Source organism: Maylandia zebra, linkage group LG13 (genome assembly GCF_041146795.1).
Source record: "Maylandia zebra isolate NMK-2024a linkage group LG13, Mzebra_GT3a, whole genome shotgun sequence".
NCBI classification, from domain to species: domain Eukaryota; kingdom Metazoa; phylum Chordata; class Actinopteri; order Cichliformes; family Cichlidae; genus Maylandia; species Maylandia zebra.
The window spans coordinates 34,780,237-34,806,420 of NC_135179.1; the positions used below are offsets into that span (position 1 = coordinate 34,780,237).

The 26,184-nt window shown below is 42.5% G+C and overlaps 1 protein-coding gene across 1 annotated transcript in view; it reads right to left on the reverse strand.

The window, feature by feature from the left end:
• zswim8 (zinc finger, SWIM-type containing 8) overlaps window positions 1–26,184 on the reverse strand; it is a 65,574-nt gene that overhangs the window by 8,658 nt on the left and 30,732 nt on the right. Inside the window, exons 13-24 of the mRNA XM_076891953.1 lie at window positions 25,584–25,767; window positions 24,931–25,029; window positions 24,657–24,781; window positions 22,754–23,075; window positions 21,639–21,785; window positions 16,458–16,680; window positions 14,914–15,203; window positions 14,591–14,814; window positions 10,033–10,530; window positions 3,664–3,841; window positions 1,194–1,367; window positions 990–1,109 (exon numbers count right to left, since the gene is read on the reverse strand). Of these exons, the coding sequence (XP_076748068.1) occupies window positions 990–1,109; window positions 1,194–1,367; window positions 3,664–3,841; window positions 10,033–10,530; window positions 14,591–14,814; window positions 14,914–15,203; window positions 16,458–16,680; window positions 21,639–21,785; window positions 22,754–23,075; window positions 24,657–24,781; window positions 24,931–25,029; window positions 25,584–25,767 (2,584 nt within the window). The remainder of the gene's footprint in view (window positions 1–989; window positions 1,110–1,193; window positions 1,368–3,663; window positions 3,842–10,032; window positions 10,531–14,590; window positions 14,815–14,913; window positions 15,204–16,457; window positions 16,681–21,638; window positions 21,786–22,753; window positions 23,076–24,656; window positions 24,782–24,930; window positions 25,030–25,583; window positions 25,768–26,184) is intronic.

A 26,184-nucleotide genomic window follows, 5' to 3' on the forward strand; every position in this document is an offset into this window, starting at 1 on the left:
TCCAGGGTGTACCCCGCCTCTCGCCCTATGACAGCTGGGATAGGCTCCAGCGCCCCCCGCGACCCTGAAAAGGATAAGCGGGAGTGAATGGATGGATGGTTACAGCATCAGTGCCAGAGATACCGGCAGGATGAACAAACTAATCCGCAGAGCTGAAAGCATCATTGGTCAGTGAGGGACAGGAGGTCACTGAGCTTACTGCTCTCCATCATGGAGAACCCATCACACCAAAATCCACTCCACATGTCGAGGCAGCAGAGCTCCTTCTCCCTCAGTCCGATTCACACTTCCTGCCATAAAGAACGCTTCAGGAAATTCCTGCCACTCTCTATAAAACTGTACACTAACTGTTTTTCTGTGGCAGAAGAGTCCACACATAGTTATCGGTTTTACCCTTTCTTCTTTTTCATATAGTTTAGTAATACAGTTTGCACTACTCTCTTGCACAGTGTCAGTCTTACTTCATTTTTACTTTTGTCTTTTCCCCCCATTATTGCATATGTAACATTTTTGCACTCTCTTACAGTATAAGGCCCCCATTATGCACCTGTGGCACTTTTATTCAAGTTGGTTGCTTATTAAATGTAAACTGTACTCTTTCTATTCTTTATTTCCTTATCCCTTATGGGATCATCATTCCCATCCATCCGCCACAGAGAGTTCAGGCTATGTTGAAAAATAAAGATGGTCATAATTTTACAATCTCTGTTCTCATATACTTCATTTCCATTTATTTTTCCAAATGTTTCAATACATTGTTGCATCTATTTGCCATTTCCCAGCAAAATGCAAAGAAATAATGGATGGCTTAAGACCTAGAACATTACTATATAATTGAAGGCTTTCCTTTTTTGTATTTTTTTTTTTCAAAATTGGCTTCTGTAGCAAGTATTTCTTTTATTATCTTACTTCCCCGATTTCAAACAGAATGCAAATATGTGTCCAGGTCAGTGCAGCCAGAGATGTCCCTTTATTTGGTAAAGTCTCACCTAGCCTGGCAGCAAGTCCCAGCAACCATTTGACGTCCTCAGTATAAGGAGGGCTCCTGGAGAAGTTGTTGGGATGGTCATTGTGAGCCCTTCTGCCCAACATCTCTAATGCCAACATGCCTTTACAGAAGACAAGGAATACATATTGGTTAATAATGCAGACTACTTAGACTAACATATAATCAGAGAACATAAACTACTCACCAACTCTATAAGCAGAATGCAAGTAGTGCAGGCCTTGTTGGCTAATGGGCTGGCTGTGCTGCTCATCTTCTGCTGGGAAAGGACTGCTGACCAAGGAGGCAGGCTGAGAGGATAGAGAGGGCAGAGATGCTCCCTGGATGGCCTGGATGGTGGGGCCAGGGTGAACACCACCAACTACAACATTACAACAGACACAGTACATTGGTTAGCAATGACAAGTTTACATTCACTAATCAAGGGCATGAATGTACAGTGGGGCAAAAAAGTATTTAGTCAGCCACCGATTGTGCAAGTTCCCCCACCTAAAATGATGACAGAGGTCAGTAATTTGCACCAGAGGTACACTTCAACTGTGAGAGACAGAATGTGAAAAAAAAAAAAAATCCATGAATCCACATGGTAGGATTTGTAAAGAATTTATTGGTAAATCAGGGTGGAAAATAAGTATTTGGTCACCTCAAACAAGGAAAATCTCTGGCTCTCACAGACCTGTAACGTCTTCTGTAAGAAGCTTTTCTGTCCCCCACTCGTTACCTGTATGAATGGCACCTGTTTGAACTCATCATCTGTATAAAAGACACCTGTCCACAGCCTCAAACAGTCAGACTCCAAACTCCGCCATGGCCAAGACCAAAGAGCTTTCGAAGGACACCAGGAAAAGTATTGTAGACCTGCACCAGACTGGGAAGAGTGAATCTACAATAGGCAAGCAGCTTGGTGTGAAAAAATCAACTGTGGGAGCAATCATCAGAAAATGGAAGACATACAAGACCACTGATAATCTCCCTCGATCTGGGGCTCCACGCAAGATCTCATCCCGTGGGGTCACAATGATCATGAGAACGGTGAGTAAAGATCCCAGAACCACACGGGGGGACCTGGTGAATGACCTGCAGAGAGCTGGGACCAAAGTAACAAAGGTCACCATCAGTAACACACTACAACGGCAGGGAATCAAATCCCGCAGTGCCAGACGTGTTCCGCTGCTGAAGCCAGTGCATGTCCAGGCCCGTCTGAAGTTTGCCAGAGAGCACATGGATGATACAGCAGAGGATTGGGAGAATGTCATGTGGTCAGATGAAACCAAAGTAGAACGTTTTGGTATAAACTCAACTCGTCGTGTTTGGAGGAAGAAGAATACTGAGTTGCATCCCAAGAACACCATACCTACTGTGAAGCATGGGGGTGGAAACATCATGCTATGGGGCTGTTTTTCTGCCAAGGGGACAGGACGACTGATCCGTGTTAAGGACAGAATGAATGGGGCCATGTATCGTGAGATTTTGAGCCAAAACCTCCTTCCATCAGTGAGAACTTTGAAGATGAAACGAGGCTGGGTCTTCCAACATGACAATGATCCAAAACACACCGCCCGGGCAACAAAGGAGTGGCTCCGTAAGAAGCATTTGAAAGTCCTGGAGTGGCCTAGCCAGTCTCCAGACCTCAACCCCATAGAAAATCTGTGGCGGGAGTTGAAAGTCCGTGTTGCTCGGCGACAGCCCCAAAACATCACTGCTCTCGAGAAGATCTGCATGGAGGAATGGGCCAAAATACCAGCTACTGTGTGTGCAAACCTGGTAAAGACCTATAGTAAACGTTTGACCTCTGTTATTGCCAACAAAGGTTATGTTACAAAGTATTGAGTTGTATTTTTGTTATTGACCAAATACTTATTTTCCACCCTGATTTACCAATAAATTCTTTACAAATCCTACCATGTGGATTCATGGATTTTTTTTTCACATTCTGTCTCTCACAGTTGAAGTGTACCTCTGGTGCAAATTACTGACCTCTGTCATCATTTTAAGTGGGGGAACTTGCACAATCGGTGGCTGACTAAATACTTTTTTGCCCCACTGTACCTTCAGTGGCTTTAAAAACCCCCAAAGGTTTACGTTTATTTTAGGTTTTCTCCAATTCACATATGGTCAAAAATATACATTTATGCTCAAATACATACATATAGTCAAGTTGTTTAATACGTGGTGCTGAAGGTTCTGCGATTGCAGTTCACTACAACGGGTACTTTCTACCATAAAAAGGATCAGTCTGAACAGTCCAAAGAACTCAGTTAAACTAAGAAAGAGAATAAGGAACTTTGAAAGTCCTTTGGAGCTATTTCTAAACAACTGCAGATTCTAAGATAATCAGTTCAAACACGTTATTCAGTTGCTTCACCAAGGTCTAGAAGAAGACATTGCCATGGACCAAGACAGGGGGAACCAAGAAAGAGGCCCTCTGACTGAATTTGTAACTGTCCACACGGACAAGCTAAAAAAGAGCGGTTCAAAGAAATTATTAAAAGTCCCAAATTAACCTTGACATTCATGCTTCTGATGAGTGTATGTAAACTTCTGACCTCAACTGTATGCAAACTCGTCCATGTAACAATGTAACAATTACCAGCAAAAAAAAGTTTTAATTCAGAAGAATTAGCAACTGCCGATCTTAAACACAAAGTAGTCCCGACCTGCTACAGTGGTGCTGAGTGGCAGACCAGCCTCAGTGTGGTAGGGGTGGACAGCAATTTGAGTCATGGACGGTACAGGAACACCAGGGAAGGCGACAGCCGTGGCTGCCATTGATGGCTGGGGGCCAGTGGCCACTGAGAATGGATACTGGGCACCAATGAATGCTGGGTGCATTCCCTGAAGCAGTTAAGCAAACATGCAAGTTTATTTGCATATTATTATGAACAGTCTATAGAGAAATTTTCACAAAATGTAGTCACTGTGCTGTACAAGACAATAAAAACTAGGAATTAATGAGATGCACATATGAAAAAAAACCAATACTACTACTAATAGTTGTGAAAACATTTGTGATACGCACACACACTTATTCATAAACAGCACTGGATATAAGAACCGTCTCTTTGTCTGACATTAGGATCCTGAGGAGCTGTACAAGCTTTTCCAGTTGCTATAAAAGCCGTCAGTATCTATAATTATGAAACTGTTAGGCAAGTTTGAAGATCTCGCATGTAAAGTAATGTGCAAAAGTATTGAAGTAGCCCTCATCTCTTTACCAAGGAGCCAAACAACTTAACAAAGTAAGCAATAAAAGAAAAAACTAACAACGCGTAATCCAAAAAGTTACTGGCTATGAGATCATTCGCGTTGTGCTTCTTTTTTCTTTGTGTGTGTGTGCGCGCGTGCGTTTGTTTGTCATTGTCATGTAATTTAATTTGCCTTACATTAAATATATAGGCAATGCAAGGCAAGGCAAGTTTATTTGTATAGCACAATTCAACAACAAGGTGATTCAAAGTGCTTTACAGAGACATTAGAAACAAGAACAAATAAAAAGCATGATTTAAAATTGATTAAAACAAGCAAATAAACTAACTAATTAACAAACAAACAAACAAACAAACAAACAAACAAACAAACAAACAAACAAAACAGTATATAAAATCAAAACAGATAAAATCAGAACAGTAGATAAAATCAGTAGTTAAATGTAAGTTTTGAAATTTAAGCTTAAAGTGTGGATTTGGTGCTTTATTCAAATGCAGCTGAGAACAGGTGAGTCTTCAACCTGGATTTAAATAAACTAAGTGTTTCAGCTGATCTGAGGCTTTCTGGGAGTTTGTTCCAGATATAAGGAGCATAGAAGCTGAATGCAGCTTCTCCGTGTCTGGTTCTGACTCTGGGAACTGATAAAAGACCGGATCCAGATGACCTGAGGGATCTGGAAGGTTCATACTGGGTCAGGAGGTCATTGATGTATTTTGGTCCTAAACCATTCAGAGCTTTATAGACCAGCATCAGAACTTTAAAGTCTATCCTCTGACGGACAGGCAGCCAGTGTAAAGACCTCAGAGCTGGACTGATGTGGTCCACTTTTTTGGTCTTAGTGAGGACTCGAGCAGCAGAGTTCTGAATGAGCTGTAGTTGTCTGACTGATTTTTTAGGTAGACCTGTAAAGATGCTGTTACAGTAATCAAGCCTACTAAAGATGAATGCATGGACTAGTTTTTCCAGGTCCTGTTGAGACATCAGATCTTTTATCCTTGAAATATTCTTGAGGTGATAGTAAGCTGATTTTGTTATTGTCTTAATGTGTTTTTCTAAGTTTAGGTCTGCATCCATCACTACACCCAAATTTCTCGCCTGGTTTGTGGTTTTTAGATGTATAGATTGAAGTTCTCTGGTGACCTGTAATCGTTTTTCTTTGGCGCCAAAGACTATTACCTCAGTTTTGTTTTTGTTTAGCTGGAGAAAATTGTGGCACAACCAGTCATTGATTTCCTCAATGCATTTACCAAGAGCCTGTACAGGGCCTCGGTCTCCTGGTGACATTGTGATATATATTTGTGTGTCATCTGCATAGCTGTGATAGTTTATTTTGTTGTTGTTTATAATCTGTGCCAGTGGGAGCATGTAGATGTTAAACAGAAGGGGTCCCAAGATGGAACCTTGGGGAACTCCACATGTGATACTTGTCTGCTCAGATGTGAAGTTACCTATTGATACAAAGTATTTCCTGTTTTCTACGTATGTTTTGAACCAGTTTAGTACAGTTCCTGAAAGACCTGTCCAGTTCTCCAGTCGTTTGAGTAATATGTTGTGGTCAACTGTATCAAATGCTGCACTGAGATCCAGTAAAACTAGGACTGACATTTTTCCACTGTCTGTATTCAGACATATGTCATTAAACACTTTGGTCAGAGCGGTTTCAGTGCTGTGGTTCTGTCTAAAACCTGACTGGAAGGCATCGTAGCAATTATTCTGTTTTAAGAAGTAACTGAGCTGTTGAGAAACTGCTTTTTCAATGATCTTACTTAAAAACGGGAGATTTGAGATCGGCCTGTAGTTGTTCATTTGTGTCTTGTCAAGATTGTCCTTTTTCAGTATAGGTTTGATTACAGCAGTTTTTAGTGATTCTGGAAACACACCTGATATTAAAGAAAAGTTGACGATCTGTAACAGGTCTGACTCTAAAGTCTTTGAGACCTTTTTGAAAAAACTTGTTGGCAGGACATCTAAACAGCAGGAGGAGGAGTTCAGCTGACCTAAGATGTCCTCCAGGTCTTTGCTGTTAATAGGTTGAAACTGTTTCATGGTGTTTAAACAGTTTTTTGGTGGACACAGTACATATCCTGGATCTGCTGTTGATGTACCAATTGCTTGTTTAATTTTTTGGATTTTTTCAGTGAAGAATTTGGCAAAGTCATTGCAGGCCATGGTTGAATGAAGTTCAGCTGCCACTGACACAGGAGGGTTTGTTAGCCTGTCTACTGTAGAAAATAAGACCCGAGCATTATGGCTGTTTTTAGTGATGATGTCAGAGAAGTAGGACCTCCTTGCATTCCTCAGTTGTAAATTATAATTGTGAAGTTTCTCTTTATAAATGTCATAATGAACCTGGAGATTTGTTTTTCTCCATCTGCGCTCAGCTTTCCTACACTCTCTTTTTTCATTTTTCACCAGTGTGGAGTTTCTCCATGGAGACTTTTTCCTTCCAGAGATAACCTTCACCTTAATGGGAGCAATAGTGTCCATTACATTTAACATGTTAGCATTGAAGCTATTGACGAGCTCATTGACTGACCCTCTGGACAGGTGAGGTGTTAATGGGAAGACCTGGTTAAAAATTGCACTACTGTGTTCAGTTATACACCGTTTTGTGATCACTGTTGTTGATATATTTGTGTGGGCTGAGATTTTACTTTCAAAGAAAACACAGTAATGATCAGACAGGCCCACATCAGACACAGTAACCTTTGAAATGCTCAGGCCTTTGGAGATCAGTAGGTCAAGAGTGTGTCCTCTATTATGTGTGGCCTCTGTTACATGCTGAGTCAGCCCAAAGTTGCCCAGAGTGTTACTCAGGTCTTTAGTCCCTTTGTCCTGAGGGTTGTCCACATGAATGTTAAAATCCCCAGCAATAATTACACAGTCAAAATCAACACAGATCACAGACAGCAGTTCACTGAGGTCATTAAAAAAGTCTGTGCAGTATTTGGGAGGCCTGTAAACATTAAGAAACACAACTTTGGATGGGGCCTTCAGCTGTAAAGCCACATATTCAAAAGACTGAAAACTTCCAGGAGATAGCTGCTTACATTGAAATGATTCATTAAATAAGACAGCAACCCCTCCTCCTCTCCTGCTCACCCTGACCTCACTGATAAAACTGTAGTTAGGAGGGGTCGTCTCGATGAGAACAGCTACACTGTTACTTTGGTCCAACCAAGTTTCAGTTAAAAACATAAAATCAAGGCTGTGCTCAGTGATTAAATCATTAATTAAAAATGTTTTCCCAGCTAAAGATCTAACGTTTAATAAAGCCAACTTAAGTGTTTTAGAGGTATTACTTGTCCCCTCGTGTTTGGGAGCAGTCTGTGGCACACAAGGTATGTTTACTATGTTTAAAGATCTTTTAGAGTGCAGCTCTCTGTGTTTTGACCAGGCCACATGTCTCCTTCTGTCACCTAAAAGTACAGAAATTTTAAAACCTTCTAGTAAACAGGGTCCCAGCTTCTCCTGGGAAAAGTCACCACTGCCATAATCCTCACAGCCCGGACCCTCCACACATCACACATCAGACTGCGGAGACAGGGCATGAAGAGGAACTAAGGGGGGCGAGGCTGGGCAATGTGACTTCGATTGCTCTGTTGAGGGTGGGGCTCGATGGCGAACCTTTGGCCGCTCTGGTGGGGGGTTTATGGGGGACAAAAAGGGATTGGGACGGGGGTAGATCTGAGCCCAGCATTGACCCGCTCCATCATCTCCTCAGTGAATTTCAGGTGTGGGGAGGAGGGAGAAAGGGAGGGGGAGGAGGGTGATGGCCTGTCAGGGGTTTGGGGGACTGGGGAAGGTCGTGGTCCCTTGTCCTGGTCGTTGGTGTTGTTGAGAGAGTTGGAGGCAAATAGGGACCCCTCTTCTTGCCTTAGATGTCTCTCCTTTCTGAGGCTCTTCCTCAGATGCCATGGATGTCTCTCCTTTCTGAGGCTCTTCCCGGGTGGGGGCAAATGGAGCTCCTCCTCAAGGTTTCTGCTGGGCTTTGTCTGTTCTTGGAGTACTGTTTGTTCCTCTTTATGAGATAACTCCTCGTTTATCTCAGCCTTGGCACCAAGCACAGATGGATGACGTATGGAATAAAACAAGTTGGAGGTGAACAGTTTCACCCCTGACTTGTTAAAATTAAATCCATTTGCTTTAAACAGATGCCTGCGTTCCCAAAAAATATTAAAGTTGTCGATAAAATGCACTGAGTGGTCAGCACATGCTGATATAAGCCATTTATTCAGTGTAAACAACCTGCTGAATCTCTCGTCTCCTCCTCTGACCGGCGGTACAGGTCCACTGATGAATACAGCTGCATTCAGAGAGTTTACAGTATTTAATAATCCAATAAAGTCCCGTTTCAGAACCTCCGACTGTTGTTTGGACACATCGTTTGACCCTGTATGCAGAACAATGTTTGTCACAGTTGGATATTCATCTGCAATTTGAAGAATTCTCTCCTTCAGGTTGTTGACCATATCCTTAGGAAAGCAGAGGACTTTAGTGTTCTTACCGCACATCCTTTGTACATCCTTTACGGCAGAGTCACCCACAATCAGAGTTTCAGGCCTAGCCTTTAGCTTTCCCTGTGGTCTTTTGCTATTCAACAGATTTTCAGACCTTACTTCGCTGCTTTTAGATGGATGGTTGTCCGATATAGATCCAGGTTCCTTTGATAGTGGAGCAAATCTGTTCTGCAGTTTCACATTCAGTTGTTTTGGAGGTTTGTTGTTATTCTTCCTATTCACGGTTGTCCAGTCCTGTTTCCTCCCGTATACAGGGGTAGAAGAGCTTCTCTGTCTCGTAGGAAGTGAAAGCCAGTCGGTTTCAGAGATTTCAGCTCGCTGTGCCCTGCCTGTGGTACGTCCTCCCCATTCCAGGAGACATGATTTATGTCTTGGTTTTGCACCAAGACAGTCCAAGGGGGGATTATCACTTGAGGATTTATAATAATGCACAGAGTCTACTTTCTTGGTCATGTTATCTGTGCTCCTTAGCTGTGTACTAGCTTGCTCATCGCCATTGTTTTGAATCAAAGGCAAGGTTGTTTCATTTCCACACAGTCCATTTACCTCCACGTTTACTTCTAAGCGATGAATTTTTGTCTCCAGTACTGCAATCTTCTGCAGGAGGCTGTGGTAGTCATCTGTGGAGAGGGAAGGCATCTTGTTGCTAGTTAGCCTAGCGGTTAGCACCTTTCCAGGCTATTGAGGCTGCTCGGTGCCCAGACGCTGTAATCAGGCTTCAGCTGTGTCTAGGCCACAGACACACGGAGCGCTGAGGATAAGGTAACTATAAAAATGTTGCTGTTTCTGTTAAGAACACTTTAGTCCTAATGATCTATGAGTGTCCAGAAGCTATCGCAGGTAAGCTCATAAGGAAAAAAGGGAAAAAATCAGCATAAAAATCAATAAAATCAATAAAAGAAGCAAAGCATTAAAGAGCAAAGAGATGAAGCGTCCACACTCACAAAAGGGGAGGAGAAAAAAAATATAGGGGTCAAAACAAACCATATTTGATATTTCTGGAACAGTACCAGGAAACACTCCTGAAAAAAGTATGTATGTGTATGTCTGTCTATCTGCTATATTTCTTCAGTGTGTCAATTTGTTCTCATCCTGGTTTTTGTTTTTCAGTTCAAGTGTAGCAATGTCTTTCAGCTTGCCATTATTTTGCGTTTTCTTACTTTATGGGGTGTTCCCTTTGAATTTAACCGCTTGCAATAAAATATTTTTAGAGAAGAATATAAAAGACTTTAAAGACAATGAAAAACATAGTTGAGTCAAAACTATCTAAAATGATCCAAAATGTACTTGTGCTCTGACCTGTGGATATGCAGCCCCAGACACAGGGAAGACGGTGGGCCGGGGGACATGCTGCAGAGGGTGCCCTAGGAATTGGGGCGTGCAGACGGTGGGGAGATGGGCCTGGATAGTGGTGTATGGGTGGAGGCCCGGGGTGTGGGGGTGAGCCATAGCCTGGCCAGGCATAGCGTGGGATTGGTAAATGGTGGACCCTACAGAGATAACTGGTACGACAGCGGCTGCAGTGACGGAAGCTGTGACTGTTGCTACCCCTGGAGACTCCATGTTGACTCCACTGTCAAGAACACCACAGTTAGACTCTGGGGGCCTCCTGCCCGAACCGCCGTTTGCCCCACATCGGCCGGATGTTTCCCGTTGTTGGCTTGATCCTCCACCTACTGACTGCTCATACAACCAGTACCACTGGTGAGCCACCTCAAACAGAACCTCGGGGTAGACACCTCCACCCTTAGCTGCTTCCTCTACTGCCATGCAGGCCTTCTCCAGCATGACATTATCCTAGAGGAAAACAGGACAGAGAGGAAGTGAGATGAGGAAGCAAAACGTTTAATGAATGAAATTTAAATTTACATGGGCTATGTAATATTGCTGCTTTGGTTTAAGGTTATGGCAGTGTGCCATAAGCCACTTTCACAGTAATGTTCCTCATAACTCAGATATTCCCACACACCAGATATTTTATGTGCAGGATTTGACAGTACATCACAAGACACATAAACCATGAAGTAACATTTTTTGTTGAATTTCAGGTTATATTTGATAGTTACTTTGATAATTAGAGAAACCACAACATAAATCCAAAAAGATGTATTATCACTGACTGCTAAGGAAACAACATTGAAACTGACTTGAATTGCACCTCTACAAACAAATTTGGGACATTGCAAAATGTAAACAAAAACAGAAGGCAATGATTTTTGAAATCATAATGCTAACAAGCTAGCATTAACATTTTGAGCCTAGCTACAATTAATATTGAATATAAATTCCAGTACTGAATATATTGCATAGTGTTAAACAATCCTGCCACATCATTTGTTCACTTTGATATTTGATAACTTTCATTTCTATCAAACAATACGACATCCTTTTGTTCAATAGACACGATCCAGTTCATATCATATTGCTGATAAAGTGCTTTGAGTGCTCTGAGAGAATAGAAAAGTACTGCATAAGAATCTGTCCATTTAGCATCTACCACATCACTCCACCATGATAAAATGACCGCAAACAAGAAGTATGGCAAAGGAAAGGAATAGTTAATGACCCCATAGGGTAAAACATACTCTTTCACTGGTGGAGGGAATGACATGGCATGGGCACGTATGCCTGTCTGTTGAACTGGCTTACTTGTGTTTAATGATGATATGAGTACTGATAGAAGGATCAGGATAAATTCTGAAGGGTACAGGGATATATGCTTCTTATTTCTACACTGTTTTCTCAAACCAACATTCACACACATTCATACTCCGATGGATGCTTCAGAGAGCAACTTGGCAATGCACAACAATATTTGGCAATGCAGACTGAGGGAACCACCAACTTCATCAGCCAATGATGTGCTCCACCTCCTCAGCTACAGCCACCCCAGGGAAAAAAAAAAATCAGCGTTGCTGATTTCTGTGAGTGTACTCAGTGTTTTTGCTGCTATCCTCCTGTCACTTTTGCAGAGATGAACTCTTAAACATTGGACAGTCATGTCTATATTTTTTTTCCCCTGGTTTTCATTGACGATGACTCATCAAACTATGTCAGCACGCCTCACTCCCATCTATACACCTGGTGAACATCCGATCACTGGCAAATAAAATGAGTGAACTTGTAAAAAACTCCTCTGCCTCTGCTCTTCGGATGCCAGACTTCAGGGGTTTTTTCCCAGTGGACTAAAGCGTGGAGCTCTCAGGAAAAACAAGAGGTGGTGGAATCTGCTTCTAAATCAGTAAAGGCTAGTGTGCAGTCACACTCTGAGGAAAGTGACGTAGCCCTCACCTGGAGTCTTTCTTTATGAACTACAAACCTTTTTATTTACAGAGGGAATTCTCTTCATTCATTGTGGTCGGTGTTTACATCCCACCACAAGCCTGTGTGTCAGAGGCTCAAAATCAGCTTGTTGACCAGATAGCCAACAAGGAGAGAAAAAACATCTTGCCTGAGCATTATTTCTAGGGATTTTTACAGTGCAAACCTCACCCATGAACTTCCAAAATGCAGACAACAGATTAAGTGTTCCACCAGGGATGCTAAACTACTAGACCACCCTCTGTGCTGTTCCCTGTGCAGCTCATGGACTCTCTGATCACTGTCTGCTTCACCTTATAGCTACTTACAGAAAGAACGTCTAAGTCTGAGATTAAAACCACGAAGAAATGGACTAAGGAGTCAAAGGAGGAATTACATGTAAGAAAATGTGAAAAATAATAAAAAATAAAGAAAAACCATTAAATGGTCTAAAGATGGCGGTCTAGAAATGGTTGCAATTTCTAATCACTTAATGCAATGCAATTAATGAAAATCAAATTAAAGTTAAAAAACAATTCTATAATTGTCTAAACTAGTTATGGATCTCTAGTCATGTTAATCAGTATAATCTGTCCCTTTTAAATAAAATAAACAAGTTATAACAGTTAGAATTAGTAACAGTCTAACCAGTGTTGGGACTAATGCGTTATTAAGTAACGCGTTACAGTAACTACGTTATTATTGTGGTAACGAGCACGGTAACTAGTTATTATGCCAAAATCAGGAACGCGTTAGTCGTTACTGGGATTTAGATAGGGTCGTTACTCGTTACTTCGTGTGGTGGCTGTCGCGGAGCTTCCACAGATTCAGTAACATTAGCAAGTGGTGGAGGCCAGCAGGTGGATGAAGGAAAGGGGACGCAGAAGGAAAAGAGACCCGAGGCGGCCGCCGGTCCAAGTGTGAACTGAACTTCAGGTAAGAAGTTATGACCTGCAGTCTCTCTGGGTCAGATATGAACCAAGTTTAGGTGGAGTTTATTTTCGTTATTCGGACTTTTTCCGTACTGCGTGCTAGCTAGCATGACGGAGTTTCTATACAGCTGGGTGGTGCTATGATGTTAATGATGTTGCACTTTATTTTGCTCATAAGTTATTAGAGTTGCCAACCGTCCCGTCTGGTATTCAGAGAAAATATTACGCGTTTCTTATTGAGGTGAAAATGAACAGTTTGTCCCGTAATTCAGCTGCAATGAAAAAGGCACAAAGCTGCAGTTATTCTGTGTTTATGCTGCACAGCTGCCTCTTCTTCTCTCATTCTCCCCCCTCCCTCTCCTGTTTCTACTTCAATCATGAAAACTGATCAATGATCAGCTGATCGGCTTTTCTCTCGTTTGTTTATCGCTCACTTTGTGCCAGAAAGAGGAAACCAGCGGATGTCGCGCTAAACAACAGCAGCACGTTTAAGCTTGATCAGCTGTTGTTAGAATTTATTTAATATTAATTTCTAGTATCAGCTGATGTTTGCTGGAGCCACAGCTGTAAAGCTGCTGGTCATGATATGGTTTGGTTATCTGGTGAGAGGGAAACATGAAGATGAAACCAGGAGATGTCCTTACTGAATCATCAGAGCTGAACAGGTGATGGAGAAACAGGTTTACCTTTTAGGTGACATGAATGAGTTGAAGGGAAGTTATGAACTGTTTCTGAGAGACAAATAACACCAGGATCCTTTTTTAGGTAGCTGACAGCTGGTAACTGTGCAGGGGCGGGTCTAGCAAAGTGTTGCCAGGGGGCAGGTAGGGCATTAACAGGGAGAGGGGGGCACAAGGAAATACTTTTCTTTCTTATTCTCATTTAAAATGTCTCACTTTTAAAAAATAATTATCTGAATCTTACAACCAACGATTGATAGATTGATGCATATATACCATCAGAACAGTGAACATCACTGTCACAACAGCGTTTGTTTTCATTCAAAGGCTTTATGATTTTTCCTATAATGGTGGGCCGGTCTCTAGTCAAAATGCCCGGGCCAATTTTCTGTCCCAGTCCAGCCCTGTAAGCAGCTCATCTGCAGTCTGGTGTTACCTACATCTTCCTATTCAGAAGGCAGAATTTCCGAGTTCTGAGTACAATCGAAAGCACCACGACTGCAGTTTTTGTGTTGGATGTAAAAGGCGCACATGACGCTGTGACGTAGCCTAGAATCATGGCAGCAGTCAATGACGGTCCAGGCGTGGGATTTCTCTCGTGGAAATATGCACATTATCTTTTCCTTTCTATTGGTAGGTAGCACAGTGCACTTGTGGCAAGTAAGCAAGCTAGAAGACTGGCAAAGTTATGGAAGAAACACATTAACAAGAGAATTCTGAGTAAAACCAAAGTTACTTTCCCTAGTAACTAGTTACTTTGAAAGTAACGAGTAACTTGAAGTAACTGAGTTACTTTTGAGAGAAGTAACTAGTAATGTAACTAAGTTACTATTTTAAAGTAACTTACCCAACACTGAGTCTAACTTATAATCTTGCCAGTCTGTTTACTAGACATGCCTTAAACCTTTAGTGGAAAGTTACTGTGCAAACCCCCTCCCATAGTACCTGCTCTTTACACTGCACCAAAGCTCTTTGGATTTCATTAGGATTGAGGGCATGAGCATGAGGCAAGCAGCTCAAGGCCAGCTCTGCTGCTGCCCGAACCATGTTGGGGTCCCTTGCTCGCGATGCTCGGTCCGCAAGGGATGCCACCTCTGGAGGGGTCAGGTGACCATCCCAACATTCCACCAAAATGTTGAGGGCAGCACTGCCGATTTCCATGGCTTGGCCTGAAAACAAAAAAAGGACACAGGAGGAAAAGTAAGTGACTAACGTGGGCCATTAAACGTGGGCCATTATCTTTTTCCTTCAGCCACACTTCTGCTCACCCGTGATCCAGGACACGTGGGAGGAATAGGTCCTGGACAACCAGTTAGGTGAAACGAAATTGTGGAGGCCAAGAGCATACAGGCCAATCTCAAAGGCACATAGGTGCAGGTTTCTATGTGGACCTTGGTGCCCCCCACTGGCTGAGGGCTGAGTGAAAATGGAGGTGGAGGAGTTTCCTCCAGCTTTGATCAGCACAGTCTTAGCCAGTTCAAAGTAAAAGTGAGCTGCTGCTTCTGAGGGCTGATTGGGGACATGGGGGGCATGACACTCAGGACGTCGTCCTTTGTACCTAAACAAAGAATTTATGAAAAATTAATTAATATTAATTAAAATAGATACACAAACTGTGGATTTCCACTATGTAACCAAAGCTCTTTACTTCTTTAATTTTATTTTGTAGTAGTATTAAATAGTATTAAATCTATCGGGCAGTATGAGTTTTTTGATCCCGTTAGGTCCATCAATGTGTACATTAAACAAATATGTAAGACTGCTGTTTTGCATTTGCGCAATAACACTCAAGAACTAGTTTATCCCTCCCTGAAAAGTTTACAGTTGATCCAAAATTCTGTAGTGAGAGTACTGACAGGAATTAGAAACAGAGAGCATAATTATGGCTTCATTGGCTCCCTATTCAATCCAGAATCAAATTTAAAATGCTTCTCCTCGTATACAAGGTCTTGAATAATATGAGACCAATATTATCTTAAAGACCTCATACTATCGCATACCCTCAAAAGAGCGTTTACTTTTCAGATTAGACTTAAAACTTTCCTTTTTGCTAAAGCATATAGTTAGGGCTGGATCAGGTGAGCCTTAGTCCTTTAGTTATGCTGCAATAGGCCTAGGCTGCTGGGGGCTTCCCATGATGCACTGGGCATTTCTTGTGTTTAATCATTAGTTATTATTAATCTCTGACTCTCCTCCACATGTTGTCCAGTCTTCCTCCCCTTATTTCTAACTGGCAGGCAGCTGAACATCCATTTCTCTGTATTATCTGTCTCCCTTAGAATATAAAGTGCCTTGAGTCAACTTTTGCTGTGATTTGGCACTATATAAATAAAACTGGATTGAATTTAATAATAATTTGATCCAAAAATGTCAAATTTGGGTTTCTTGACAGCCACCATAACTCACTAAGACCAGTTCTAATGAGGTTTCAGTGAACAGTACATAGACCAACTGGAGGGCTAAATGCATCCCTCGGGTCTTGTGTCAGGTCCTTTCTGGACCTCTCTTTTTCTTATTTCTTATGGATTATCCTTCTGTAGATATTTTTTAGGCCTCCCACATCTTCTTTTGTGCACCAACTTTCCTCAATTAAAAAAAACATAAACAAACAAAGAAACAAAAAAACAAAACAAAACAAAACACCCCCACTGCCCAGCATGACTACACATGCAGAGTTTTTGCCTGATAGCTTGTTGGGAATCATTTTATTGGTGCTTTTCAGAGATTCAACTAAAGAAATGCAAAGCTTTAGTTATCTTTTGCATACATCTCATACTCAGTATGCACCCAATATAAACATGTGTAAGTTTACCTGCTTGTGTCCGTGCTCTTGGCTCTGGCCCCACCTCCTGCTCTGCGAGAGCCACTGGAGGAGGAGGAGCCTAAAGAATCAGATGATGAACTACTGATGCTGTCGCTGTCCTGACCCCGCCCCCAAGACGCTGCTGCCCAGCCGCTCCGCATTGGCCGCCGACTGAGAGTAGGAGAACTGTCTGAGGTGGTCTCTGGAGCACTGCTATCAATACTCGCCATACCTGTCGAAAAAAAATCAACATCCAGTCCTGTTTGATGTGTATGTATACACATATGAATATATACATACATATACATATATATACACATATACATATACATATATATTAGGGGTGCAACGATACTCGTATCGATATTGAACCGTTCGATACAGTGCTTTCGGTTCGGTACGCATATGTATCGAACAAAATTTTAATTTATTTATCAACTTTTCTTCTGATGATGTTGTCTGTGTTGAGCGCTCAGTGGATCTGTGCTCGACTACTCCGCCTAGGCTGCACTGTCGAGCGCAGATCCACTGAGCGCAGCGCAAGCTAGCAAGACAGAAGCTAAGCTCGTTGCAACATGGCAACTGCCTCAACGCTACCCAAACCTCCCCCACCCTCATTCAGATCTGGCGTTTGGAACTATCTTGGTTTTCATGTGAAGCATGACCCTGATGGTAAGCGTGCCATGGACTAAAGTAAAACAGTATGTCAGATGTGCCACGCAATGCTCAATTGATGGGAACTAGTGCGTTAGCGCAGTTAGCTTGTTAACGTGTTGATGCCGTCCAGCCCCACGCACGGGGCGATCCGCGGTAGCTCGTTAATGGAGATTTGCCGCGTTGTGGTGTTAATGTCATTTTAATGAGATTAAACGCTGACAGTAGAGCAGGGCAATATGGCCAAAAATATTTATCACGATATATATTTGAAAATTTGCGATAACGATATAACTGACGATATAATTGATGCGAGACAACTCCACAACATTACTAGCGCAAAAAGACAACCTTCCATTTATTTTCACTTAAACAAGAAGCTGGTTTTTATGTACATTAAAGCTTTATAAAAATGTAACAGTGCAAATGCAAATTCCTTGCTGAAAGTTTAACCAAAAGGCATTTCCTGAGCATAACCATGTATAATATCCACTGAAGTTAAAAAGAGGTGCTTTGCAACATTAAACTGCAGTGTGCAGTACGTATTTTTCGGACCATAAGGTGCACAGGACTACAAGGCACATTCAAATCAAAATCAAATCAAATCAAATCACTTTTATTGTCACATCACATGTGCAGGTACATTGGTACAGCACATGTGAGTGAAATTCTTGTGTGCGAGCTTCACAAGCAACAGAGTTGTGCAAAATACAATAATGTAAACAAGCAAAATACAAGAATGGCTACATCTGAAACTAATAAATATATGTACAATATATAATAGTATATGCATTTCTGGATGTGTATACTAAATATTTTTCTACGTGTGTGTGTGTGTGTGTGTGTGTGTGTGTGTACACATATTTTACAAATTAAATAGAGTAAACAATAAATAAAATATATAAAATAAATAAAATAAAATATACAGAGTGAGACATGTGCAAAACAGTGGCATTACTGTACAGTATGGAGTGCATAATGTTAAAGTTCCAGTAGTGAAGCTGAGGTGTCTATGAAGTGTTCAGCAGTCTGATGGCCTGATGGAAAAAGCTGTCTCTCAGTCTGCTGGTACGGGATCGGATGCTGCAGAACCTCCTTCCTGATGGAAGTAGTCTGAACAGTTTATGGCTGGGGTGACTGGAGTCCTTGATGATCCTCCCCGCTTTCCTCAGGCACCGCTTCCTGTAGATGTCTTGGAGGGAGGGAAGCTCACCTCCAATTATCCATTCAGAGCACCGCACTACTCGCTGGAGAGCTTTGCAGTTGTAGGCGGTGCTGTTGCCATACCAGGTGGTGATGCATCCAGTGAGGATGCTCTCAATGGCACAGTGATAGAAGGTCCTGAGGATGCGGGGGCTCATGCCGAATCTTTTCAGTCTCCTGAGAAAGAAGAGGCACTGCTGCGCCTTCTTCACTGTTTTGTTTGTGTGTACTGACCACGTAAGATCCTCAGCCAGGTGTACGCCAAGGAACCGGAAGCTGCTCACTCTCTCCACAGCAGCGCCGTTGATGGTGATGGGGGTGTGTACTTCTCTGCACCTCCGGAAGTCCACTATCAACTCCTTTGTCTTTGCGACGTTGAGGGTGAGATGGTTGTCTTGACACCAGTGGGTCAGGGCGCTGACCTCCTCCCTGTAAGCCGTCTCATCACCATTGGTGATAAGACCCACCACTGTAGTGTCGTCCGCAAACTTCACAATGATGTTGGAGTTGTTAGTGGCTGTGCAGTCGTAGGTGTAGAGTGAGTACAGGAGAGGGCTCAGTACACACCCCTGTGGAGCACCAGTGTTCAGTGTGATGGGGGATGAGGTGATGCTGCCCAGTCTGACCACTTGGCGTCTGTCAGACAGGAAGCTAAGGATCCAGCTGCAGAGGGAGCTGCTCAGTCCTAGATCCTGCAGTTTCCTGTCCAGCTTCGAGGGAACGATGGTATTGAATGCTGAGCTGTAATCTACAAACAGCATCCTCACATACGTGTCTCTCTTCTCCAGGTGTGACAGGGCAGTGTGTAGTGTCAGGGCTATGGCATCATCAGTGGACCTGTTGTGGCGGTATGCGAACTGTAGAGGGTCCAGTGAGTCGGGTAGTGCAGAGCAGATGAAGTCCCTGACCAGCTTCTCGAAGCATTTGCTTACGATGGGGGTCAGGGCTACAGGTCGCCAGTCGTTCAATGAGGAGATGGTGGAGGATTTGGGTACAGGGACGACGGTGGCCATTTTGAAGCAGGCTGGGACTACAGACAGAGAGAGGGAAAGGTTGAAGATGTGCGTGAACACTCCAGCCAGCTGACGCGGCCGGGAATCCCGTCCGGACCAGTAGCTTTGCATGCGTTCACCTTCCTGAAGCACCTCCGCACATCCTCCTCAGACACAGTGTGCGCACTGACGTCATCCGCGGTGCGCACACTGTCCGGTCTCATGGTGTTCGCTGTGTCGAATCTAGCGTAGAATACGTTTAGATCCTCACACAGAGAGGCCGTGGTCTGCGGTGTGCTGGTTTTCCCTCTAAAGTCTGTGATCGTGTTTAGTCCCTGCCACATACTCCGAGGGTTGTCAAACTGTTGCTCCACCCTGTCCCTGTACTCACGTTTGGCTGCTTTGATCATCTTCCGGAGTTGGTAATGTGCGTGTTTGTAGTCCGATGTGTTCGCGGAGGCAAAAGCGGTGTTCCGTGCCGCCAGTGCCGCGCGAACATCTCTGTTAATCCAGGGTTTTTGATTTGGGAAGGATTTAACTGTTCTGGATGGGATGACATCTTCCACGCATTTCCTGATAAATCCGCAGACTGAGTCTGTGTATTCATCAATGTCCCTAGCAGCCACGTGAAACATTTCCCAGTCCGCGTGATCAAAACAGTCCCGCAGCGCAGACTCCGATTGGTCCGTCCAACAGTGCACCGCCCTCCGGATTGGGCTTTGTACGCATCCCGGAAAGAGGTGTAGCAGTGAAACATTAAGCGAAACAAAGCAGTCAGATGAATCAAATTTTATTCTTCTTGCTTCCTCCACTTTTGTACCATTGATTCATTAATGTTGAATTCTCTGGCAGCTGCTCTATTCCCATGTTGTTGCAGTATATTAATGACTGACCTCGTATTGTGGATGGATTATCTCAGTTGTTCTCCTGACTGAAGTTTGGTCCGTTTACAGCATCCTGCCATGCGATTGCATTTGTCTCTAACCATGAGGAACCTTCACGTTAACTTTTATAAGTGGAAAAGCGTTAGTGTTCGTCCTCCAGCTTCACTGTTTATGTTATGCTAACATAGCTGTGTCGCTAGCGATCACGTAGCACATCATTATATACCAGCTAGCCCAACTTCAGTAACCCTACAAACGTCACTGCTGTTTAGTTTCCTGTCTTCATTTATGTTGGAAGTGATAACAGAGCTGTACGTTTGATTTTTTTCAGAAATATCAGTCAGAACATGCTATATCATGCTTAGGTAACTAGCGAAACTAGCGAGCTAACTTCCGCTAGCTTCCTGCTAACTTCTAACTCCGTTAAATGTAATACATTTTGTTTTCATGGATGCCTGGAAGTTAAACTTCATAGTTACACCTGGTAAAGCAGCAATGCTGATCGTTTTATTAAACATGAAAGAATTTAGACAGTTTTTAACTCTCAGTGATGCTGCAGTGTTGTTTGACCTGAAGGATTACGGAGTTTAGGACCCAGATTACTCCCAGATTTAAGAGCATCTTAGTCCGACAAATACGACAATAATGACGGCCGCTTGTATGTTCTGCAAAAAAATGTTTCATTTTCCTATCGTTGCCTAACATTATACCGGTATTACCGTGAACGGTATAATATGGCCCAGCCCTAGCTGACAGCACTAGTGGGAACACAACGAATATGACTGCACATTTATGCCGACATCATCCTAGTGCAAAGACAAGTGGAAGCAGACAAAAACAACAAGCACGCATGCTACAAACTTTACCCGAGTCATTTAGACAGCCGTTAGCACAGGATTCTCCTTATGGGGACCTGATATGTTTAGTATGCTGCTGAGAATATAGCCCAGAAGAAGCGGATAGTATAGCTTTTATTTTGGAAAGAGCCATTTCTCTGTAATAAACTCTCTTTTCCAAAGATGAGTGATTTCTCGATCATCGATTTATTTTTTTTTTATTATTTTGTTGTTTCAGCAACATTAAATTTAAAAACTGTACTTTTGAGTTAAAATATATATTTATAATTTTAATAAATGACAAATTAAAAAGGCATGACCATTTTTTTTATATCGAAAAAATATCGAACCGTGACACCAAAGTATCGAACCGTGAATTTTGTGTATCGTTGCACCCCTAATATATATACACATACACACACATATATAAATAACATAAGAGTGTGGAGTATTTCAGTAAGGTTTAAGGCCTGAAAAAAGTACCACTTATACATATTAAATAGGCCAATAATCAAAAGTACCCATCTCATAAAGCAACATTTTTTCCGAACAAATGAAAGCAGTATTCGGCGTAAAAAAGTATAGATAATAATAGCAGTCTTAATATTAGTAACACTGTACCAGTGTGTTTTTTCTTCTGCCGTACAGGTGAGCCCCAGCAGCGTTGACTATATCCACAGCGTGCCCCCAGTGCCAACCGACTGGGCACTGTGGCCTCCTTAAATGAAGCGATGTCATTCTGCTGGTCACTTGAAGATGAAGGCCCATCTGAAAAAGCGAGGACAGATCATGAGATCTCTTTACACACACATGCACGCGCACACAGCCGGGGAGCAGTTGAACATTTTGATGTGGTAGAAGCAGAAAAAGGTTTTTAGCAAGTTTAGGACAGCAAACAGCCACAGATCTCCATTCCCCACCACACACTCTCATTCACTCTGACACATGGTCCTGAGTAACACTCATCCTTCAGGAAACTCAAACCTGACTGTGTACAACATCCAAATGCCACTACTGAACTCCACTGAAGTCTTTTGTACTACACTCAAGCCACCTTGTAACTACACAGCCTCATTTTTACTGTGTGCACTTTATTATACAGTGTGCTTTTTATTCCTTTTGTTATTTAGATTTCAGTCTTTCTGTTCCGTTATTCATATTTAGACTTTGTTATGTATACCATGGTTTATGTTATTTATATTACTGTTTTGTTATCCATATTTCTTGGGTAGTAGTCGGGTGGAGCACCCACAGATTTGTTGTATATGTACAATGACAAAGGGCTATTCTATTCCATTCTATTCTAAGTTTGCCAAGGACCAAATTATGATGCTAAGATGACTGGGTTAGAACATCTCCAAAACTGCAGCTCTTGTGGGGTGTTCCTGGTCTGCAGTGGTCAGAACCTATCAGAAGTGGTCCAAGGAAGGAACAGTGGTGGACTAGCAACCAGCGACCTAACTGCTGAAAGAGTTTGCTGGTTCTGACCGTACACAGACAAGTAAGTATGTACTGGTCTGTGGCTGTGTGTGTGTGTGTGTGTGTGTGTGTGTGTGTGTGTGTGTGTGTGTGTGTGTGTGAAATGCATGCAGCACTTGTTTACAGCTTTTATACTTTTTTTTTTAATATAGTTATAGTGAACATGCGGAAAAACCTAAAACAAGTGGATGTTTGTGCCTGGAGAATGACAAGAACACAAAGGTGGAAACCAAGAGACGTGGTAATGGGGTTCTTACCATGCTCCCTGGTCTCAGCGGCACTCTCCCCTGCTGTGTTATTTGGCACTGGGTTCAGATCAGCCTGAGGAGCCACCCCCTCTCCGCCAATTGTCAGAGCAGAGGAAGAGCTTGAGGATGAAGCCACCAAAGTAGATGCTGAGGAAGATGACGTAGCATGTTTGGAGACCACTCCTGTGGCCCCACCCACTCCACTGTGGCTGGAGGATGTATGTTTGGATGGACTACGCTGACTGCCAGCTGCTGGCTTGCTTGAGTAGAAGGAGCTTAGAGTTTGGGGCTTGTGGGTCTGACTCTCTCTGTCCAATAGCTTATCCAATATCTGAGCATGGAGGGTGGACAGGAAAGAGAGAACACATTGATACAGAGAGTAAGAAAACACTTACACTTTGCATACACCCTACAACAGAAATCCACATGAGCAACATGAAATACCAAAGTGTGGAAATCAGAAAAATCTTAGATGGGTGCGTTCAATCAATGTGCTTGGTTAAAGCACATCTTTACATACTTCTATCTAGTTGTGTGAACATTATCTGGTGATAGTCACAATTTACTCCAAGGAAAATCCTTACCTACCTTATACAAGTAGAACCTTGTAATGGCCTGGACTGATTCTTATTTAGCACTTTTCTACTTTTCTGGAGTACTACAAGCGCTCTATACAACATGCCAGATTCACCCATTCACACAAGCACTGTCTGCCATTTAAGTACTACCATTAGCAACTTGGGGTTAATATCTTGCTCCGGATATTTGGCATGCAGACTAAGGGGAGCCAGGGATTGAACCACCACCATTTAGATCAGTGACCTGGTCTAGCTCCTGAGCCAATGTTATTGTACCCAAAAAAGATGTACATCTAACATTCTTTGTACTAATTAATTGCCTAATATCATTATCAGAGAAAGAAAGAAGAGATGAAAATTCTTTTGATGAGTGTCGAAGGGTATCAGACACCTGAGAATGGAAATATCCTGTTAAACTTGTTAGCAAAGTAATCAAACGTCAGACTCAATGTAAGAACACAACTGTCTGACCATCTATAGCTCTCCTCCATGGGTCAAAGGAGCTTGCAAAGAAAAGCGTCTGGACTTCTTTAAAGATGGCAGAGAGTTGGTGTCGTAAACCCCCGCCTCTGTTCAAAGATGGTCGCTCACAGTGGACATAGATGCTTCTTTCACTCCTCTTTCAAACCGTCTGTCCTCTCTGCACTGTACAGCATACACCACATTGTTAAGAATGTGGTGTATGCTGTACAGTGCAGCGAGGAATGCCCAGACCTCTACATCGGAGAGAGCAAACAGCCACTTCACAAGCGCATGGCACAACACAGAAGAGCCACCTCCACAGGACAAGACTCAGCAGTCCATCTGCATCTTAAGGATAAAGGTCACTCTTTCGAGGATGCCAATGTTCACATTTTGGATAGAGAGGACAGATGTTAACCAACCAGATGCATGTTAACCTGTGCCAGTGTTTACCGGACTCAGACAAGCAAAGTGAAGCTTTCCTTCACTGTGCAAGAAATAGACATGAATGTGTTTCAGAGAGCAGCTCCTGTGTGAAAGGCCTGTATTACGTGCTTAAAAGCACTCACTCACTTTTTTACACAATTTGAGCAATTAGTATTTTGCCTAAGGAAACTTGGACGTTCAGACAGAAGGAGCTGGGGATCGAACCACTCACCTTTTAATTAGTATAGTTTTTTCCAGTTACATCCAGTTACTGGTCAATGAATTACTTTGCACTATTTTCTTTCTTTGTTTTAAAAAAAATGTATTAAATGAATAAACTGGCCTGTTACAGTCAAATTCTGTGACTGTAACAGGTGTAGAATTGATATGCGGTTGGACGGGACATCTTCTGTACATGTTCTGAAATACTATAATGTAGCTGTTACCTTCTTGAGCTTGCTCTGGTCGTCCTTATAGGTGATCATGAGAGCCAGGGCCAGGTCACCCTTCACTCGTCTAGTTCCTTCACATAGCAGAGGATGCTCTGCCTCGCTGACTGTGGTTTTCATACCTGCAGTCACAGAGGGTGGACACAAAACAAAGGTTACAATTGAACATTTGTGAGAAACAGTGAGCAGGAAAACAAGTAGTGAGGATGGAGAAGAAGATACTGATAAACACTGAGAGGAACGAAACCAATCAATTGGTGAATAAATTTACCAAGTGCAGCAACAGCAGCCTCAAAACCCAGCTCCTCATCTCCAGGCATCTCATTGTTGCGGTTGCGGCTTGGTGGACGGGAACCCGTTGGAGACACAACTGCACAAAACAGTATGGAGAAAAGTGAAAGGGACATAAATTCAGTCAATCTCCCTTAAAATTCCTCAGTCTGTTCCAAAAAAGACAATATGAGCTTCTTCATTCATTCAACACAAAGCTTCAACGTTCAGTACACTACAAATAAAGCTGGTGGCCAAGAGATATTCACTTTCATATTACATAGTTAAAGGCAATTTAACAGAATACTTAGAATTCTTTAGTCTTGTATTATTTATTTTTATTTTATTGTATTTGAATCAAGTTAAAAATCCTGTTTAAGCGATTAACAATTTCCCATCATTTCTGTGTCCATCGCAACTGTCAAATAAAAGCAAAAAAAGCTGAATACATATAATAAAACTAAAACCTTAGTATAAGGATTTGATTGAGACTTTTAAGAAAATATCTGATCTTCTTTGGGCAAGCAGCCATGAGACAATGGCATGGTTGTGTTTACATCCTAAACACATATGACAAGAAAACTAGAATTGCTTTGACTATTTCAAGTGAAACACATGAAAACCACCATTAAAATAAAGATTACCGGTGCATACCTGGGGTACACAGTACATCGAAGATGAAGCTGGCCAACATGAGAGGTAGCACAGGTCTGTAATCACAAAAGTTTCCATCCCGGAGCTGCTCTGCTCGCTCTCTGATGGCGGACATCTCTATCAGACCCAGAGGGATCTTCTTCAACAGAGCAACCACCTCTGACTCCTGGTAGGCCAGCTTCACCTGATTAGTCCAGACACATACAATATGCATATGATACATTTACATAAATATATATCCCTTTTGTTTTAAAAGCTAAACTTTGTAAGTTAATTTGGTCCTAATGTTGATGAGAATTTTTCCCCAAAACAAGCTCTGAGTACAAGATCCATAGAGGCTGGGGTCTATCACACCAGGCAAGACCCCAGGTGCAGGCTGTGTAAAGATGCCCCAGAGACAATCCAGCACATAACAGCAGGGTGAAAGATGCTAGCAGGCAGGGCATACATGGAACGCCATAACCAAGTGGTGTAGCATAGTGTACAGGAACATCTGTGCTGAGTATAACCTGGAAGTCCCGAGGTCAAAATGGGAGATGCCCCCAAGGGTGGTGGAGAATGACCGAGCTAAGATCCTGTGGGACTTCCAGATACAGACGGA